This window comes from Numida meleagris, chromosome 1 (genome assembly GCF_002078875.1).
Source record: "Numida meleagris isolate 19003 breed g44 Domestic line chromosome 1, NumMel1.0, whole genome shotgun sequence".
Classification (NCBI taxonomy): domain Eukaryota; kingdom Metazoa; phylum Chordata; class Aves; order Galliformes; family Numididae; genus Numida; species Numida meleagris.
The window spans coordinates 68,617,291-68,633,450 of record NC_034409.1 but is presented as its reverse complement, the minus strand read 5'-3'; the positions used below and the strand labels follow the sequence as shown (position 1 = coordinate 68,633,450).

Here is a 16,160-nt window from a genome sequence, read left to right as displayed (position 1 = left end):
TGCTTGGCTCCTATTACCGAATAAGGGTGTCTAAAATATTGTTATTCTTTTGGTCTATGTGATAAAATAACCCTTTTCAAGAACTATCTGCATGCTCGGTTTAAGTTCACGTTTATGCCCTCAAAGTGGCATGGGGACCACAGCATAGCCACATGGAATTGAGAAGTTTCTAAATGTTCCTGTTAGTATAGTTTCTGTGCAGAAATGGTGGATCAGTTGCTGTAAGTTTGGAAACCACAAGAAGCTTCTGGACAAAGTTTTGGTACTGCTCTTTTCCCAAGGTGTTATGATAGAAGACTATAAGATGCAATGTGTTTGTGCTATCAGTTCCTCTGGTAGATATTGCCACCCCCACAGAAACTTTTGCAAAATGAGTTTTCTACAAATATGCTTCAGAGCAGTGTCCAGTAGCCTCCCTGAAAGCAGGATTGGGGGTAGCTTGAACTAAGCTGCTGTTCTGCACTGACACTTACATGGAGCAGTCTGAATGTGCCGCTATACCTGTTCATCTGTGGGACAGGACCCTCCCAAGTGAGGGACCATAATACACAGATGGGGTAGGTGTGCAGGGCATCTGTAGGACAGATGTTTGCAAATGTTTGCAAAGCTCATGTTTCTAAGCCCTCCTTCCCCTACTAATCAAATAATAGTCCTCCACTGCTGCACTAAGACAATTTATTTCCTACAGTGTAGTGTTCTTCAGTAACTAAGGTAGGGCAATCATGCGGTCATAAATTGTGCTTGTCAGTAGTTTTATGAAAAAGATTGTGTGTTTGACAGGATTCTAACTCTCTCTTTCTCCTTATCTTTTTGTTCCTTTTCTCCATCCACTAGAATTTTTTAAGACATCAGAACAATAAAACAAATTACAACCTTGTTTGTGAGACCCTTCAGTTTTTGGACTGTATCTGTGGAAGCACGACAGGTGGACTAGGCTTACTGGGGCTTTACATCAATGAGAGGAACGTAGCTCTCGTGAACCAGACATTGGAAAGCTTGACTGAGTATTGCCAAGGTCCATGCCATGAAAATCAGGTAGGGCTTGAGTAGATGCAGAAGAATCTACCTGAATGTATGGTATCTTTGTGCTTATTATAAACTCTTTAGTGTTGTTGATAACATAAGGTCACTTTGCAAGGTCACTTTACTATGATTAAGCTGAACACATATCACACCTGCGTAAGGCCTGAGTAATTCTTTCAAGCCAGAACACAAAATAGACTCTTCCTTTAGCATGTCAGCTTACATACTTCCTGTCCTTTTGGAGAGAGCTTAATGTCATATCATTGGGTCCATAGTTTGAACCTCATTTCATGAGATTCTGGATTTCAAGTCACAGCTGTGGAATTACGTTACTTATATAATAATGTTGTTTGTTGTTGCTGATTTTTTTTCTTGTTTTCATGCATTTTGCCTTTTCAGGTTTTTATATAGGATGCTAACTTTTACTTTCCTGATTTCACCTAACTGCCACAAAATTTTACTTACTGTTCTACTGTGCTAGCTGTTGACATCTTTGTGAAATCAGTAGGAAAATGAGTGAGGGTAAAGACCATGCTTCCAATCAAATACATGGTTCTGTGCCTTGATTGATGCAGCCTTTTCAGTTGTGACTGTTGGTAGATGTCTCTTCAATGCTATTCTGAGGCAATATAAAAGGTAAAGAGTGTACTTGCTGCTGTATTTGATCTGAAGAAGAGAACTGCAGTAAAGTTGTCACAGTGGATGAAATTTCAGAATTATCACTATGGATTACCGATGGGAAAATATCAGTGGGCAAAATTACAAAGACACAATCTATTCTTGATACTAAAAATAGCTGAAGAAATGCATGCAGTATTAATGTTCCTTCATTAGCATGCATAAATGAAGTGCAAAGTGCTTCTATTGCTGTTGCTGGTAATCAATTGACGTTACTTAAAACTTTAAAAACAAGCAAACAAACAAAAATCCTTTAGTAGGCAAAATTTTAAACAGTCATATTTGATCCAATAATGAATGGGAAAAATATTTGTAAAAAATAACAGTTACAATGGAAATGAAAAAAATCAACGTTTTCAAGTTAACTTGTTCACTAACTTTACTGATAATAATGGAAGGGAATGATTATTAAGACTTAATAACTTAGGCTTGCCTGCTGGGAAGTCACTCATGATTAGAGTTATACTTGTTTATACCATCTGCAAATCTGATTCAGTGTATTTTGGAGACAAATGCTCCACACTGTCATTTTCATCTGTTTGTTTTGTGTGTTTTTTTTTTTCTCTCTCTGTCTTTCTGGAAAACTTTTCCTTTCATATTGTCCAATAAACTTATTCGAAAAAAAAATCCATAGACTTATACAACTGACATTTATTTTACATACATTCCAGTATGTCTTTTAAGTTTCTGTGTGTGTGTGTTCAGCCAAATCTGGCAGTGCTCCTGTGGACGGTTGTCTCTAGCTTGTACCACCACGTCATGCCTAATCCTGCATGATTCACTGCAAACAAATTTTAGCTTGCGCCGCTTTTTCCTCAGTTGTATACTTCACTATTGACAGTTGGAATTAGCTCTGTACTACACATTTCCCCAACACCATTTGTGGCATGTTTTCAGGCTGCTCTGCTTTGGCAGTCAGAGGGTCATCCAAGTTCTGGACCCTTGCTTTGGAAATTTACTGCATTTTCTCTTTCTTTCCCACTCCCCCCCCAATTCTCAGTCTCTCTCTTTCCCTCCCTTCCCTCTCTTCTGACTCTCTTCTCCTATTTTATAGACCTGCATAGCTACCCATGAATCGAACGGGATTGATATTATAATTGCACTCATCTTGAATGACATAAACCCTCTGGGCAAATACTGTATGGACTTGGTGCTTCAGCTAAAGGTACAGTAAATGTAAATTTGTTTATTTACATTTGAGTAATAATAGAAGACATACCTATGCAAGAGCTCTAGACAGCCTGACATTTACTTAGTCTTGCCCTCATGTGATATACTTGGCAGCCCTGGCAGACAAATGGTGCACATGAATTCAGCTCAGCTTAATCTGCATCAGATCCTCTACCCCAGGCCTTTTGACCCACTGTTGTGTTTGGAAGCATACCCACAGCTTTTTTTTAAAGAATCCCTTCAAACAGATACGATATAGGTGGTATGAAGAGTCTACATGGTGGACATAAAATCTCTAATAAATAGCTATCCTGTTGAGGGGAAGGAACATTCATTCTCTGTGTATACAGAATTCTGTGATTCTGTGAACTTTAAAAAATATTCAAGAAAGATATGTTGTGAAAAAGAGTAATATATCAGATGACCTGTAATTAAAATGTCAAATAAATTAGGCAATACAGTTAAAGCGTGTTTTATTACCCTTTGGAGTACCCTCTGAAGAGAAAGGTGAAGTGTAGAGTGGGAGGGCTTGTATTTTGTTTTGTATTCTCTGGAGAGTTAGATAAGTTTGTCTGGTCTGTGTGCCATTGCATGCAAAGAAGAGCTTTGCAGCTCTACTGTCTGACAAGTAGAGTAGAATATGTACAGAAGGAGCCATGGTTTAATGCTATTTCTTGCCTTCTGATTGAAGAATTTCCATTGCAGATGGTTCATTTCCTCCCCCAAACCAGCAAATACTTAGTGGTAGCTGCATTGCATCATATTGGCAATATTATGAATGTCTAATAAAATAATTAATACAGCCATATATCGTGTACAATGAAACATTGAATCAACAGTGTTTTACAGATGATTTTAATAACTGTAATTACATGATTGAATGGCAGTATAATTCAGCCCCCCCTCAAGCAAAACACTTAAGCAGACATTTAACTTTGAACTCACAGATAGTTCTTTAAAGTCCAAATTTCAATCCTTGTAAAGACTAGTGCCATTTCGATTTGCTGTTGTTGTGAAGCTAGAAAATATTTGTTAAACATCTTTTCAATGCAGTTGCCGTTAATGGAGTTCACTGTCATTGCTGCAAGGACCAGTTTGGCCATATTCACAGGACACTGTATGTCACAGTTACTTAAATAGCAAAAGTTGTAGTGAATGATACCAACAGGTCAAACTGTGGAACTGATATTAATTTCACAGAATCAGGGTCATGTAGGTTGGAAGGTACATCTGGAGGTCATACAGTTCAGTACCAATCAAGGTCAGCTAGAGCAGGTGACCAGCTGGAGATGTCACAAACTGTCTGGGCAAACTTCCAGTATTTGCCTGACCTCAGAGTAAAAAAGTATTTTCTTTTGTTAGGTAGAATTTCATGTGTGTTTTAATTTGTACCCATTACCTCCTGTCCGTCACTGAGTATGGCTCACTCTTCTTTATTCTCTCTCATCAAGTATTTAAACACATTGATAAGATTCTGATGAGCCTTCTCTTCTCTGGGCCAAGCAGTCCCAGCTCTGTCAGCTGCTTCTAATGAAAAATGTTCCATTCAGTTATCAGTGCAGCCATTTGCTGGACAGTAAATCCATACTATTCTTGTACTATGGAGCTCAGAACTGGACACAGTACTGAGCTGGATGTGATATCAAGAATTAGATTATTAATGTTTAACATTGACAGTCTGTCAGTGCTTATAGGCAACTCTGAAGTTGCAGATATGTAAAATTTACATTGAAAATACAAAATTTTAAGCATATAGGCTCGCACATTTACACATACAAACAAACTCAGACACTGTTTTCAGGGAACATTGTATGCTGAACTCATACCCCCCAACCAAAGCAAAGGCCGTGAAGAATTGTATTTTCCCATACCATCTTAATTTGGCTTGTTTTGCACTCACTTTGTGATGTGGTATTTAATTACATCTTTATGGATTATGTTTTCCATTGGATTCCTGAATCATTTGGTGAGCAGGATAGACAATGTTCATTGAGTGAACAGATGGCCAATGTTCTGTTCTGTCTTTTATTATTTTGAATATGACACCCCAGCCTTCCTTAGTGACTAGTATTAAGCCCTGGCACAGAGTATGACCTCAATATCTGCCACTGTATGTAGTGGAAGGATGAAGAGATGCTGTCATTCTAGTAACCCATGTAATTCGCTGGAAATGGGTGGAGAGACTAATATGAATGTCTTTTTGATTTTTCTCATAGTACTGTATGAGATGAGAACCCAGGAAAAGAGAATTGAAGGCCAAAAGCATTTGGAATACTCATTTTATAGCACCTAGGGACTGATTTTTCACAAAACTAATGTGTTATAAGGATTTTTATACTGTATTTTCAAAGTGTTTGACCTCTTCATTATTGATATCTGGGAATTGAAATCATGATGTCAGAGCATGAAGAAAATGAGGAACAAAGATTTAAATTAGCATCTCAAACTCAGGTGTAAGTAATCTGATAGGGAAGGGGAAAGAGAAAGTGACTTATGAGTCAGAAATTTCCTTCTTTGGGCCAAAATATGAGAGGGTGTGCCTGCTTGCTGAACTTCTAGGCACACCACTTTTTCTGAGTTGACAGCAAGAAGCTGGCTGTTAACAACAGTAAGTCCTATCCACCCTCTACCTTTCTTTACTTACTACAAGATGCAGTATACTTCTCTCTACCCCTAGGATTGCCTGCACTACGGCTCCAAAGCCCTTATCAGCCATAAGTGAGTAGACCGGGACTTTCCTCCACAGTTTCCACTTCTCTTTTCTAAAGCTACCTGGCATCCTGTCTTGTGCCCTTCTCTGCTTACTTTGAGATCCTACTAGTGCTGCCACACTTGGCTTGGTTGCCATTGTAAGGGAACTCTTCAGCATAAGTAGAAGCATCCAGTTCTTCAGAACAGCACTCTGGTCTCAGCACCTGATCTCATTCACTGTGCACATTCAACTTTTGCAATGTTAGTTGGCTAGAGTCTGGTTAGACTCTTCCAATGGGTGGTCCTAATTTTATTTCAGAAAGAAGAGAGTGACTGTAGAAAAATATATAGTCTCATTCACCTTCAGTGATCCCAGTCTGATCTTCTCAACCATTGTTCTTGGTCCTTATCTCATCATTGTATCAGCAAACCCAGTCTCCTCTTTTCTGGCTTCTCACTGAACTCCAAGTCTCCTCTCCCAGAAGGTCCTAGTTCTCCAGTCATGTATGAATCTTCATTCTGTTCATCTACCTTCTTTCCATCTTTCCCTTACTTCTCCTTTTAATCCTACAGTCCTCCAGTTCTCAATCCACCTGCCTTAATATAGTTGTTTCAAGTTCTCCTCATGCATTCTCAAATCTTTATTGCATTTCCACACATTTTCTGAATTTCAGTAGCAGATGTTTCTATTTCCACATCCTGTGAGCTACTCCATACATCACTCAGGTCACACAAAAGCACCATCTGAATGCCTGTGCACATCGTGCCTAGCTTCCAGGCGCTGCTCCAGAAGAGTAGGGGAAACTCACCCTATTTCGGAAGCCCACCTAGGGCTTGGAGCTGTGACATGCGACTTAGGAAATAGTTCCTAATTCTGTTGGGTTCCCTGTCTTTGGATCTTTTCCTTGCCAGTCCCAACTTCATCCTCACTCTTGCTGCTTCCATTTTGTGTTTTCTTGCAATAAGTTGAGTTCCTTTTGAGTCTCCCTTTTGTCCAAGTTCCTCTTTCAGTCCCTTTCAAAGCAGGCAGTCCTTCCCTGCAGGTTCCGCAAGCCTAGGCAAATACCTAAGAGCAAGCACAGACTGTAAATTGTTTGAATGTATTTATTGTTCCCTGTGCTGGAGCATATTGTTCAGAGATACCTTAGCAGCCTGGAGAAATACTCTGACAAGAACTCGTGAACTTGAAAAAAGGAGAATGTAAAGTTCTTCATCTGGGGTGGATTAACCAATACAGTAGTACAGGCTGGGTGCTGACTAACTGAAAAGCAGCTTTGTAGAAAGAGGTGGTTGTCCTGGTAGAGAAGTTGAACATCAGTCAGCAGTACACCCTCACAGCAGAGAAACCCAACCATGTCTTGGACTGTGTTAGGAAGAGTGTAGGTAACAGAAGTGTTCTTTCCCATCTGTTTGACACTTGTTAGACTGCATCTGAAATACTGTGCCCGTTTTGGAGCTCTCTGGAGCAGGAAAGGCATTGATGTGATGGAGTGATTCCAGTGGAGTGCTATTAAAATGATACATGGAGTGAGGCTCAGCCTGCACAAGAGTTAGCTTCAAGGAGCCCTCTTGCTGTCTACAATGACCCCAGGAGAAGATGGAGCCATAATTCTCTTGGAGTTGCACAGTGGAAAGATAAGGAACAATGAACACAAGCTGGAGTATGGAAAATTCTGTTTAGATACAATAAAAACTTATTTTCCTGTGCGGGTCAGTGAAGCTGGGAACTGGTGCCCAAGAAGGTTATGGGGTTCCTGTCTTTGGACCTCAGCTTGACACAGCCCTAAGCAGGGCCTTTGAGGGGGGACTGGTATTGCTGAGAGATCAGTGCAGAGAAGAGCCTTGAATGCATGACTTCATTGTCCACCCTGCATGATTTTATGATTCTGTGCCAAATCAGAAGAAAACCTGTGGGCTTTTAGCTGTGAAACTGGCACATTTGTACAGTACAGTATTCAAATTATTGTTTCAAAAATACTTAAGAATTGGATAAATTCGGATGCTTTTCCATATATTATTTTCTTTTCTTGGCATCTGATGTTCCACATTTTCAGCTCTGCTAACAAAACTTGGATATACAAACCCTGCTTAAAGCTGAAGTAGATAGGAAGCCCCAGCAAACAGGTGAGCGTGGGCACGGTGTCTCCGCAATTTGTGAGTACAATCAGATTTAGCTCTTGTACTGCCACCTCCAGCAAGATGTTGAGTTACAGAGAAGTGAAACAAACTTGCCCAGAATCGCACAGGAAACTTCTGTCTGAGCTAGGAACTGAACTGTTGTACACTGAGGCCTGTTAAGTTAAGGTGCTTAAACCTCTCAAACCTTTCTTTCCTGTTCACAATTGATGTAACTGGAAGTAAGACAGGTCTTCAAACTCTAGGGTACTACTGAGTTATGTCTGCTGAAGTTCATAATATTTAATCTGTGGGATTGATCACAGACAAAAGTGGACAGTTGACGGAGCAAAGGATATCTTTATACATTCCCCGGGAATATTTGATAGTGAAACGAAGTCTCAGGCATGTATGAAAACAGTTTATTTTAGAGCCTTTTAAATAATAACCAATTAGAATTTATAAAAAAACAGAGGGGAAGGAAAACTGCCTGAATGATGAAGCTTTTTGTGTAATGCATTTTGTAATTACCTCTGCTGAGCATTGCTTTAACAGAATGCTGTGATAAAAATTGCTAGGTGAGAAAAAAGAGAGGGAAATGGGATTTCATTTCTTCTACTTTAGAGCAAAACTGCATATTCAAGTCAGAATTTTTCAATATTTGAAATTCTTCTTCCCATCTAGCATGCAGGGTTTGTTAGCCTTACAGCATGCTGACATTAAAGTGGGAGAAAAGCCCTATTAAATATGCCAGTAAAATAAAAGGTGCAAGTAGTTTAAAATCGTATCCACTAAAAAAGTGGTCCTAGTAATTTCAATTAAAACAAATGCAAGGATCGTTAATCCATGAAATAGATTTTAAATTTGCATTAACTTGGTTTTGTGTCTCTAGAATAATGCCTCCAAGCTTTTGCTGGCTATTATGGAAAGCAGGCAAGACAGTGAGAATGCGGAAAGAATCCTTTTCAACATGAGACCAAGGGAACTGGTGAGAAAACTTCTGAATATTCATAAATCTTTTGGCTGAAAAAAAATCTGTCATTAAAACATTTTAAAATGGTCTGCATCTAAACTGAAGAGTGTTGGCAGCATACAGTGACTCAATGTATCAAGATAGTACTAATTCACAGAAAAGTGCTTTGAAAGGATCAAGCACGCATGATTTCAGTCTTTACGACTTCATTATTTTTATCCATTCCAAGCACTTTTCTGTAATTGTTTCCTAACTAAATTATCATACCCTGGTAGACTGTCTTCAAGTTCGCTTTGTCAGGGGCTGGGAAATTAAGCTTGAGCAGTTTGTGAAACAGGGCTAACAGAAATGCATGTTTGTGTGTTTGTCTGTGTGTGTGTTTACACGTCTCATGAACAAACAAACAAAAAAGTTACCAACCGTTGTTGCTGTATTATGGAACAAGCATGGTACTTGTTTAGGTCTCCAGGAATTTTAAATCGATTGGAGGTTTGGAGAAATTGTTTCAAGTCAAACAGTGACTGGAAAGCCTGTTTTGTGGGGAAATACTTGGGCATCAGCCCCTGCACTTCATTGGAGCCCAGTGATCTGCTGGCTTGTGGGAATCAACACTGTGGTGGCATGTCAGCACATTGAGGTCATCCCTAATGTACAACCGCAGGATCAGGCCCTGCATGGGCAACTGAGGACTTTTGTCTTTTTGTCCTGCAAGAGGCTTTTGTGTGTTTTGGAATTACACCAGCACTCTGCCCAGATCTGTACCTTCCTTTTCTTTTTGGTTTAAAAGTATTTCTTTTCTGTTGCACTATACGGAGAGCTCTGAGTTACACTACAGCTTGCTGTAGCCAGACGAGGGTTGTGTCTGCGCTGTAAGTGCTGAAAGACACTACCTGTGATATCTGTTGATCTGTCTTTAAAAGCATTTGTGAAACTACCTGCTCACAAAGACTCAGCGTTCCTGTTTCTTTCTCATGGTTAAAGAAGTTTTGCTGACAAGAAGTGTAGCACTTTGGAGCTTCATAAATACTTCATGCTCTTCTTTATTCAAAAAGTGTACCTCAGACTGCTTGCTTTTCTTTTAGAACTGCAGGGCACCTGTCCAAGCTTGGGCTGAACAAAGTGAATGTGTTCAAACACCGTGTGCTTTTTCCCTGAGAATGTCAGTTATTTCATCTCGGTTTGTTTTGTGTTGCAGGTGGATGTGATGAAGAATGCATATAACCAAGGCCTAGAATGTGACCATGAGGAAGAAAATGGAGATGATGGCATCTCCCCAAAAGATGTTGGCCATAATATTTATATTTTGGCACATCAGGTATTCCTTATTTGTTGTGCAATTGCTTCCAGAAACACATTGCATGCTTAAACTCCACACAAAACCTGTCTGATCCAATATCCCTACTTGTGATTTCTGTCTTACATCTGTGTACAATGTGACCTTAATTGGAGTGCTGCTGATAGCAGGACAAGTAAGCAGCATCAGTGTAAGAGGTACTATTTGTGTGAAATAACAATGTAGAGCAAAGCAATTAATGTACACTTAGTTTTGTCTTTCTTTAATGTCAACATCTCATTTATATAAATCAAGTTATAATTTCTACATTTTAATAAGTAGCTTCAATTGGGATATCAAGTGAACTTGGATTGAAAAGATTCAGATTATTTTAGATATATTCATTACTCAACTAGTAAGAATAATTGAGCCTTTTTACTCTTTCCTCCTTTGCTATCAAATTTACTTTATTTTTCAATTGTGTTAAGAATATTGAAAAAAGTGAAGACCACATATATTTCATTATATCATAAATGACAGCATTTTTTGTTTCAGAAAGGGCCATGCTTTTAAAAATGGTTTTACTAAGAGATAGATTCTTATCTATCTCTTAAGGGAGATAGGGGAGTATTCTTTATTCATTATACTTGTTAAGTGTTAGGGTTTAAATGCTCAGTGAAAAAAAAGAAAAATCTTTAGTTACACTGGCATTATGCAATGTTTTTTTCAAGCAAGGAATGGAAGAACAGATACTGAATTGTGCTTACATGCTTGCAGCATATTTATGTAAGTCAGTCTTGTTATTATGTTGTTATGGATGACCACGCTGTACTCTTGTGCTGTATGTAGGACTGTACGTAAGATACTTGTCAAAGATTAGACAAATTTTGGAAGGAGATTTAGCTTCTTACCTTGTATGATTATTTACTCTTAGCATCAAAGCTTGTAATGGAAATTTACAAATCTGACAAATCAAAACGTTGGTATTTAATGTCAGCTCATTTGAAATGACCTAACAGTGTTCATGACTGTGGGAAATAACCTTTTTGGAGTAGAATATAGGTCTAAAACTATGTATGTGGTAACTGCTGGGATCATTTTACCAGAGGGGTCACTCCTAAGGGTACGTGAGTTAGCTGAGGTGTACAATAAATTCTGCCCCTATTCATGTGCTGGGGAGGCCCATGAATCCCCTCCACAGCTGTTCCAAATGCCTCATCTGTTGTGGGTATTTTGGCTGCGTAAGACTCGTGGCAGCAACTTACTGTTCTCCATCCTACTCTATAGAACGAAATGGCATGATTGGCTCTGTATGCTGTAAAAGTAACTATCTTTTTACAAAAATGACTGTTCTGATCTTCTCACATTTCTGTAACTATGCATGTGTCTGTTTACAATAGCTTTGCAACCATGTCAAGCCCACTATCAAAACAGAGCAATGGAAGGGCAGACAATTTGGGGCCTTTCCCTCTCCTCTGCTAATGAAAAGCTGTGATTCTTGGAACAGGACTGCTGGTCATTGACCCCAAACTCTTTCTATTTGTGCCCTTTCACTCACTCTGGGATGGGCAGGATATGAACTTGGTCCCTCCTCAGTAAAGCCATTGTTGCTGGGTTCCTTTTCTGGCTCCACTCTAAATACCCACTTCTCCTTTGCTGTGTCTAAGGTGCTTATTGGCAGCTGGGCCTTCCAATTGGCTTAGCCAACCTAATTTACATAGCATTTCTTTGCTGTGCTCCTTACAATTTCACAGTCCACCTGATGTTGTTTTTTTTCCTACACCAACTTGTCTCATCCATCACTCTCCTGACACTTGCATGTGACTACTTGCTTTAGTTACAGCCTTTCAGTCCTTCTGTAATAGCAGAATCAAGACCAAGAGTTCCTCTTTTTGCTGTTAGAGCCCTCAAACAGAGACAGTTTATTTTGGGGAGCGCAGACTTTCAGTTTTTGTCGTTGCACTTTTCAGGACTCTGGTGGGTTCTGCATTTTGCCACCCCTACATCCTTCCTTGCTCTTCCTGTGGCTGATTTTACCAGAAGCAAAAGGCATTCTTGTAAATGTTGCAAGCAAAGCTGAGATTTCTGTTATTAAATCACCCAGCTCCTACCTCAAATGCACATGCAGGCACGCATATGCGCGTGCATGTACCCACACAAAAACACACGTGCAGAGAGCCTGGGACATGATGGTAAGATACTGGCTGTTAAATGTGCCATGTCATGACAGTTACCACTTCACTTCCACATGTTTCTCTGTCCTCTTTTCTTCCATTTACATTTTCATCCTCGTCCAGCCTGCCATGTGCAAAAGCTGTGCTGCATCCCCTGTACTGACTTTGGGGCAGTATGGACACTGCTACTCTGTACTTTTTCTGTTCAACATATTATGAGCAGAGAGGAGAATGGAGCACCAATGAGGGAAAACAGAACTGAATTATCCATGAGGTACTACCCTAATTTGCACTCATACTCTGCAGCCTGGCTTTGGGGTAGGGACTCATTCCAGATGTAGCTCTTCTGCAGCCAGTTGTGGAGACACAAACAGGTGCTTGAGGTTACGTCCTGGAAAAATAAGCCTATTATTCCTAGGTAAAGACAGGTCACAATTTTCTTAAAAATTCATGGAGAAGATTCTTTTTTCTCTGTCTTGTTCAAATGTCATGTTCAGAGCAAAGCCTTGAACTTGACAGTGCTTGTTTCTTACAGTAGTGTCTCAGGTGAATACCAGTGGTGTGTTACAGATAGTTCCATCAGTTCTTTTCAAGCTTCAGTCAGAAAAAATTGGTGTGGTGTTTTTATTACTGTCCTTTTTAAAAGATCCTGTTAAAGCAGGTTATACTTTGTTTTGCAAAGCTAGTAAGGCTGTCCTCAAAGAGGCTTCATCTTTATGTGACGTCTCTGTAGAGTTGACAAAAGCTTTTTGACATGGTAGCACACAGTAGTTCAATACTTACACTAATGCCTCTGCAACTGAGAGGCGATTAGGAGAATTAAGTTTTTATATGCCTACAAAAAAAATGAAATCATAAAAGGACAAAAAATCCTCTGACTTTTCTGGTGACTGCTTGAGCTTCCTAGCTTTCAGTTATAAAAAAGTATTTCAGCAGTTCAGAAACTGAAAAATGCTCCATTGGAGTTAACAGTATTTCTGTGAAGTTCATGACCCCTTTACATTTACTATAAAATAAGAAAATGCACTGGTTATAACCACAGGTTTCTATAGTTTGCATGCATGTATTTATGTACTTCTGTTAACAGCAAATACTTTTGGGTGTTTCTCTTTCAGCTAGTTGCAAACTCTCTAAATCAAGCACAAAGCCCTAGCAAATACACTGTGCCTTTCAACAAGAGCTTATTCATGAGGCTCAGAGAATATTAAATGAATTTACATAGCTTCTAGTCAGCTTGCAACTTGGGAAGAATGCACTGTCATCTGCTGCAGAACTGTGTAGACGTATCCTTGATCTAAAAGGATGTGAGTGGGTAGGAAGTAGGGAAGCAAACTGTAGTACTACAACAAAATTTTCAATGCCTTGTGACTCCTCCCATCTCCTTCCCAAAGCTTTTGCAGGAGTATGGATGTAGTGACCTAGTGTGGCATCCCTTTTATGATGCACATTCTGAGGTTCTCAGACAAGGAAAATGTTTTTTAATTTTAAGCGCATACTTTAGTGTCTTGCTGGAGAAGGAGCATAGGTCTTGAAGTTACACCTTTGTCCCTTTGCAACCTCCAGGTGAGTAGGAGGGGTTTCTATGACGTTAAGCTATAAATTTATTTCAATCCCATGGGAGTACCAAAACAAAATAAATACGATAATTTCATGATGGCACTTAAACTTACTGAAAAACCATTTCCTCCTACCCATAAGGCTAGAAGAAATTAGCACTGCTTGATATGAATGCGGGTATACAGCACAAACAAACATGAACTTGATCGAGGCTATATTCTGGTGGACTGATGTAGTTAGAAGTTCCCTTTCATCAATAAATTCTCACAATAAGTGTAAGAGAAGCAGGATTTGGCTGTGAACTGTAAGGTTCTTGCTGCATGTACTACTAAGCATACTGTAGCAGCTGGAGATAGTAAGTCACACACCTTTCCTTCAGGTGCTAATTTTAAATGAACCAAGCAGAATAAGTCATTCAGCCAAATAGATTTGTCTGTATAAAGAATGTTAATAGCAGAATCAATACTTCTTTATCAAATATTGCAAACTTCATCAAAGTAATCTTACTGCCATGTTTACTTCATGGAGTATACTGCATATTGGTGTAGACACGTGAGGAATATTTACTAGGCATTTTTTAATTGATAATGTTATTGATAACAATGGTGGCATGGAGTTACAGCTGGGGAGCAGTGGTGCACTACAGGCTATTTTTTTACAAGTTAGTATTTTTGACCCTTGAAATTGTTTGATAATGAGACTTGGATACAATACATTCACATAGGAAAAACTTAAGGCAATTTTAAAAAAATGTTGCCATCCAATTAAAATTCTAAAAAAGCACAAAGCCTTTATTTCTGTGGCTTTCTGTTTATCACACTGACTGTATCTTCCACTTTATTTTCTGCATCAGTGTTGTGCCTGCATCCACATAGTTCTCGGGCTCTCTACAACAGAACAGAGAAATTACAATAATAATAGTAATTCTGGAATAATTAGCTTTGCCATTCATGGGTTTTGGAGTAGTTAAAAGCTTTAGTTAATTTTGTTTCCCCCTCTCATGCTGTAGGTAGTATTATCCAGTCTTACAGATAAAGACACCAAGCTAGAAGCAGGTGTAGACAGCAAGTCATTAGCCATCATGGGTAGAGAAGACAGCTTGCTTGATCCCCAGTGCCTTGCTTTAACTGCTGCACTGGGTTTCCTCCTATGCTCACTTGATCCCAGCTATGTTACTAATGAGGAAAATTGGCATTTAATAGCTAGTACAGTTGACAGTTGAGAAGTGCGTAATCACTGAGCACATTAATACTCCAAGAGTCTTTTAAAGAGATCATTGTAAAATATATATTTCAAATAAACTTTTCTGTGCTGCTAATATTATGGATTGTTAAGGCAAGAAGAGTTTTCACAGTATAACAGATACAAGTGTGAGAGGGGCTGAGGGATACTGGATGGCTTCTGTTTTTTTGTGGGTAGTTATTTTTGGTGTTATAGCATGGGGCAGCTGCTGGCTTTCCTTCAGTGGGCTGTATTTTAACATTTAGACAGATGACCTTAGACCCTTGTTCCTCCTTTTCTCTTTTGTGACTGTGTATGTGTGCGCATAGAATAGAATAGATTTATTAAAATATATACTATAAGATAAATGTAAATTCTCATACCCATCCATTTGTCTTGATTAGCATACTACTCAAGTCAGGACAAAAGATTCCTTTGCAAGAACTTGCTTAAAATGGTGCGAGCAGATTTTCCATGGTTTAATTACTGGGGAACATGAGAAATATCACTGTGAATATATTCCTCCAGATACAAGATAGGATCACTGCCTGTAGCTTGTCCTTTGGTGTGAGACTCCGAAGCTTTCTGAACTGACAGGGTTGTCCCAGGCTGAAAACAGTATTCTGCGTGAAGGAAATCTGGCTGCAATCAGGAATAAATTTTAGGTGACATTTGACTATTCAAAAAGAATGAATGATGAAGAAAGCAGAAATGAATTACTTAATAGTGTGCATTTACTAGCACCTTCTATAAGCAAAGAGACAGCAAAGAAACAGCTGGAAGGCTATTCAGGGTAGAGAATGGGTGGAAACAGTTACAACCTCAGCAGTTCACAGTGGGCATGAGATGACTAAAACAACAACATCGTTGTTATACCTTGGAAAAGATATGATCAGGAGCCAAGTGCAAAAGTCTTGCATGAACATTCTTTCCCCTTTCTCCTGCATGTTTGCATGTTCGTTTGCAGCCTGTAACATTTATCTAAAAGAGATCTCCCTTTCCTTATTGGAACTGTGAGTTCCCAGAGCACTTCACTCTAAAAGGTAGTTGGGAAGCAGCTTTCAGTTCCACTAAGCGTCCTCCAGAAGACCTGAGATCTTATTACTACACTGTTTTGTGAATTTTTAGACCCGCTGACCAACATTGCCTTTTTCTGCCAATCCTCTGGTAGACACCTTGCTCAAAAATGGGACTGTGGCCCATTAATCCCATGAGGTTCTGTCTTCACAGAGCATTAAGCTCTGCTGACAAAAAATTTAAGTTGATTCTGTTCCTTGAATGTTAT

General features: G+C 39.2%; 1 protein-coding gene across 9 annotated transcripts in view; it reads left to right on the top strand.

The window, feature by feature from the left end:
* The window catches only part of ITPR2 (inositol 1,4,5-trisphosphate receptor type 2), a 313,815-nt gene that overhangs the window by 203,074 nt on the left and 94,581 nt on the right, over positions 1–16,160 (top strand). For all 9 annotated transcript variants that reach the window (XM_021392091.1, XM_021392096.1, XM_021392086.1 and 6 more), the window contains 4 exons: positions 835–1,035; positions 2,756–2,866; positions 8,570–8,665; positions 9,846–9,965. In XM_021392091.1, coding sequence (XP_021247766.1) covers positions 835–1,035; positions 2,756–2,866; positions 8,570–8,665; positions 9,846–9,965 — 528 coding nt within the window. The remainder of the gene's footprint in view (positions 1–834; positions 1,036–2,755; positions 2,867–8,569; positions 8,666–9,845; positions 9,966–16,160) is intronic.